General features: G+C 37.0%; 1 protein-coding gene across 1 annotated transcript; it reads right to left on the reverse strand.

The window, feature by feature from the left end:
* Positions 1 to 379: 379 nt before the first annotated feature.
* On the reverse strand, positions 380 to 4,679 carry LOC133301227 (probable myosin-binding protein 4). The gene is made up of 4 exons (XM_061500845.1): positions 3,494 to 4,679; positions 1,970 to 3,416; positions 1,707 to 1,797; positions 380 to 825 (listed from the first exon to the last, which is right to left on the reverse strand). The coding sequence occupies exons 1-3, from the start codon at positions 4,677 to 4,679 to the stop codon at positions 1,725 to 1,727; spliced, it is 2,706 nt and encodes a 901-aa protein (XP_061356829.1). The 3' UTR covers positions 380 to 825; positions 1,707 to 1,724.
* Between the last annotated feature and the right edge of the window lie 296 nt (positions 4,680 to 4,975).

Consider the following 4,975-nt stretch of genomic DNA (forward strand, 5'->3'; position numbering starts at 1 on the left):
AAGAAAAGTGGATACTACAATTAGGACTACCATTTAATTAGTATGAAAAAATGAAGCCCCAAGCACCAAGTTGTCTTAAATGATAAAGTGATTTTTAAGTTTTTACCATCCTTATTGCATATAAAATTAATAATAAAATCATTTTATAAGGCCATCCCGTCGAGAAATTATGGGATGCTCCTAAAACACATTATTTTGATGAAGTTGAACTGCCTCCTAAAATACATAGTAACATGACATGATTTATTTCAGTTTTTGGGAGTACGTGTTTCAAATTGCTCCCACTAGAAAAATGACAACATTGCTTTAATTAGAGATCATCTTTGCAATCTTGGTATAATGGTGAAGTGTTTGAGTAGGTTGTATTAGATTACGTGTTCAATTCTCACTTGTATAAAAAAAAAAAAATCATCTTTGTAAAATTGGGCATATTTTCCCTCTATAACAACCATGTGTTAAATTCCCAACTCGGGATTTACAGAGCAATTGTTTTCCATCACAAGAACTTACAGAAATATCAACTCACCCCGTGTATCATCTCATCAATACACCGAGACTAAACTCCATCTATTAAGTCAACGAAACACAAAGGACAAGAGAAAAACCCCCCAGGCAAGGAAGGATCAAGAAATTAAAGCCAAAGTTTACTATTCCTATTACTTACTCCATAAACTTGTTCAGAGCAGATATAGAGATGCCTGTGCATGAGATTATGTCGTGGCTCTCCACAATATTTAGGCATATCAAAGAAATAAAACATGATTCTGTCATCACAACCCATTGTCTTCGTTTGTTTTTTATTCTGCACTCTGATCTTGCATGCATCTGCAATACTTACAAGCGTCAAGTGAAGAAATTAGTTAGAATATCAAAATGAGATTAAAAACTTCAAAATAAATGATGTAGAGGATGAACTAATAATGATTGTACAAAAAAAAATTTAACCCCAATTGTGGATATATCTAAAACTCTAGAAGCTAAGGTCGTTAAGGTGAATCCAGGAAATTTAGTGAGAGGGAGCGAAGAAAACAAATGCACACTAGCTTAAGCAAGGTAACAAAGTAGTGGGTCAATACCTAGTTAGATTTGAAAAACTCTCCCAAGTTTTTTTCATACATGAAGAATAATAAGAACAAAAGCTCGAAAACTAAGGTTGAAGGGGGACGAACTTATGATACATTACTTTCATCCTAAGTCTGAATATGGTCTAAAACAAGGACATGCATGAAGTTGGGTTGCCTCCACCAGTGATTGCTTATGTTCAGAGACCAAATTAATTTTTTTTTTTTTGTTTAGAAAAGTTAAAAAATGATTTGAAATGCTATAAGATTATTGATCCCTTAGAATATATGACAAAATAATTCCGATTAAGTAAAGCTTTAATAGTTCCATATGAAACAGGTGCTTTGCATCAATAACTGAGAATGCCAACAACTGATACCTAATAAAAGATTATAAAATATGCATAAGTGCATTCATGCCAAATCATGCAGGGATACAAAAAAGATAAGTTAATCAGCGAAAATATCAATATGTAAAGATTTCAGGCTTGAAAAACTGAAGGAATCCAGTTTAAGGATCTGGCAGAACTCGCAGTCCCAACCCTCTAAAGAATATGTTGGACATTATAAAAACATGATCTTGTCATTAGATTTTAAAGCAAGACAAACATTTGAATCAGAGTTTAACATGAAAATGAGACTTACAAATTTTGTAAAATCTGTTCATAAACTTCTATCATCATTGAACGACCCCTCTCTAGGCAAAAAAACATGTCCACCATTCTTTATATGTCTGCTTTGAAAGGACAAAATTATAAAATTGTCAAAGCAAAATTAGAAGGTTCTGGGTGGGTTAATATCGTGTCTATTGACACTAGTGTAGACAATGTTTGAAGATATACCATATGAAAGTTTATCCATGCCTAAAACTAAAGGAAAACTAAAAACAATTCTGTTTATATGCTTACCATCTTGATCTTATTCCAATTTCCCGGAGCTCATGCAATCGATGAGCTATGTCTTGAATAAATTGTTTTCCATCATTTCCATTTTGAAGAGAATTTACTATGTGCTCAAGAAGATCATGATCAAATTCGAGTGCTTCCAACCTGTCATTAAGGTCTGATATTTCATTTTCTAGAGCAACCAACTCAACTTCTTTTCCAGGAGTGGAAGTTTTTGGTCCAATAGATGCGGATTCATTGTTTTCAATACTAAGTGAACAATCACCACTCTCTGAAACAGCTGGCCCATCCTTATCATCATGACTTCCATTTAATGTGTTAATATTTTTCTGTATGGACAAATCAGGCTCTTCATGACCATCTAATTGAGGCCCTTCACCATTAGAAGCTCCTTGTTGATCCAATTTACCTACTTCAGGCTTTTCAGGTCTAACATTGGGTACATCGGATGAAATTTCATTACAAGAAATTTGATGAAGCTTCCTTTCCAAGCATTTCAAACATTGTGAAATGTATAGCTTTTCCTCTTCAAATTCAAAGGATGAGGTTCCACCAGCTACAGCTTCATCACTGACTTTGGATACCTCAGCAAACTTTGAATCAGAATAATTGTTCGCAGTATTTTTGACGTTATGCACACCAATATTTTGTACTGTGACGTTTTCTTCTTTCGAATCAAAACTTTCCTTATGCATACTGTGGACCGTAGGCTCATCGGTCATGTTTGCCCTATAAAATTCCAGTTCGTCTTCCATATCTTGTATCTCTTTTTCCTTTTCTGTGAGTAGATCATTAACTTTCTCCAATTCTTCATTATCATATTCTGCTTGCTCTTCCATCATTCTTAAATATTGAAGAGCCTCCATTTGCAGCGCTGCCTTCTCCTCTTGTAACCTTGTAATCATAGACATTGCTTCATTTGCAGCAATAGCAGAGGCATTTCTCTCTTCCTCCAGTTCCTTATGTAAAGCATCCAAGCATTTCTTGTCATACTCAATCTGTCGCTTCAATCGATCAACAATAGACTCCCCTTCAATTTCAGTAACATTGCTTTCATCCAGAGATTCAAGAGCAGATTCAACTGAGGCCGACTTTTGAAGTACCCGCATTTCATTTGAACTAGAATCCTCAACGGGTATCTCATGGGAGTGAACATGATTCATGGGAACAACTGATGACATATTAGACCCATGAAGAGAAGAATTATATGATGGTGATAGGTCCAGCTCTACCTTGACTTCACCAACTTCATTGGTGGTCGGCTGTTCTATGACAAAACCAGGTTCTTCTCTTTCCTTAGTGGTGACAGGGGACTTACTCATGTGACTGGAGTTCTCTTGTCTAGGACTTATAGGAGCAGAATCACTTACCAAAGGATCAGTTTCAGTAGATGCTTTATCCCTTGTACCAATTTCCTCCAAGGCTTTCCCATCTGATGTAACATCTACAGCTGGAAACATTTCAGAAAGCAAATGTTAGACTAATTTGAAAAACAAAAATGGAAATGCAGGGAGAGAGATATGTTACATTTATCTGATGAAGCTCCAACAGGTGCACGGCTGCCATCCAAGGTCACAAGCTCGGATAGGGGAGCAGAAAGAGAATTATGATAGAGAGTAATCTTAATGTCTTCTGATTCTGATTCTCCATTAGAGACATTCACAATAGGTGATGGTGAAGCCTCATCTAGTGAAATGAGCTCAGGCACGTCAGAACTGGATGACTTTTGATTTGGTTGCTGCCAATTAACTTCTTCCAGACCCTTGTCATTAACAGCATCAGTACCCAGGAACTTCACATCTTGGTGCTTGCTAACGTTGGGCTCCTTGGGGGAACTACCGTTAGGCTTTGCTGCATTCGAATCACTCGGAATACATTTTGGAGGAGTTGCTGATGTAATTTGAGCAATAGGGTCATTGACAGCTTCAATGCTTTCATGAAATACACTACTAACATCATCATCATCAGAAAATTGAAACTCAGACTCAGAATCAGAATTAAGTCTCAGCTCAGTGTATCCAATATGAGATAATGGATGAAAACTGCTTTTTCCTTCTGATCCAGAGAACTTATCCCTTGTTTTCTTCATGTTATCCCGGTGATTTACACGGCTTTGCCTTTGTACATTTGGCAAAGGAATACATGGCTTAAGAAAAGCTCTCCCAGGTGATTTTAGTTGGATAGATCTTGGGAAATTCTGTTCTGATTTCCAAAGCCTACCGCAACAAGTACATGGCCTTGAGCTCTTAGAGCCAGTAAACAAATCTCTGCTTAGCAAAGGGCTTTGGGAACCAGAACCACCAATAACCAGCCCAAATTTACCCACCAACAACCTGTGAGTTTTTGTGTTGCGTTTAGTGCTTGCGGTGAATGACAGAAGACAATCATCACACATCCTATGACCATCTGCAAGCCTACCATGGATATGACAGAATACCAAAGATGATATTTCTGATTTGTGATTGCTGCAAAATAGGTCCTGATAGAACTCTGGTTTTTCTCCACCTAGGATATGCTCAAGCCTAGAACATAACAAACAAGGCAATTGCAATTGGCAATAACTTGCAAACTTTCTGAGCAGGTATGATAGCACGGCATCAACTAGCAGCAGGCATATCAAAAACCATTCACAAGCTGCAGATGTAAGAAGGGTAGTGAACCCATGTGTCCTCTTTGTTTTGACAAATGAAGTTCCACTTCCACCTGCTGCCATCTCCACCACAATTGCTCTACAAATCCACGAGATTCATGAGAGGGAAAAATCACCAATCAAACACCAGCCACCCCAACTCAAAGCCCAAAATTGCATCCACAAGATAGATGAGTTATCTATCTATCGTAAATCCCAACGAGCTAGAGCTAGAAGGCTACAAAGGTAACACAACAACCACAATTAGATTAAAATCAAAATCAAAATCAAAATCCAAGCTAAATGCATTGCATTTAATTGATTATCCATTTTAACAATGAACAATCCCAGACATCATTCATAGACAGCCCAACCACAAC

Source organism: Gastrolobium bilobum, unplaced genomic scaffold, assembly GCF_033153095.1.
Source record: "Gastrolobium bilobum isolate Gb01-03AN ecotype WA unplaced genomic scaffold, APGP_CSIRO_Gbil_v1 utg33064, whole genome shotgun sequence".
Lineage (NCBI taxonomy): Eukaryota > Viridiplantae > Streptophyta > Magnoliopsida > Fabales > Fabaceae > Gastrolobium > Gastrolobium bilobum.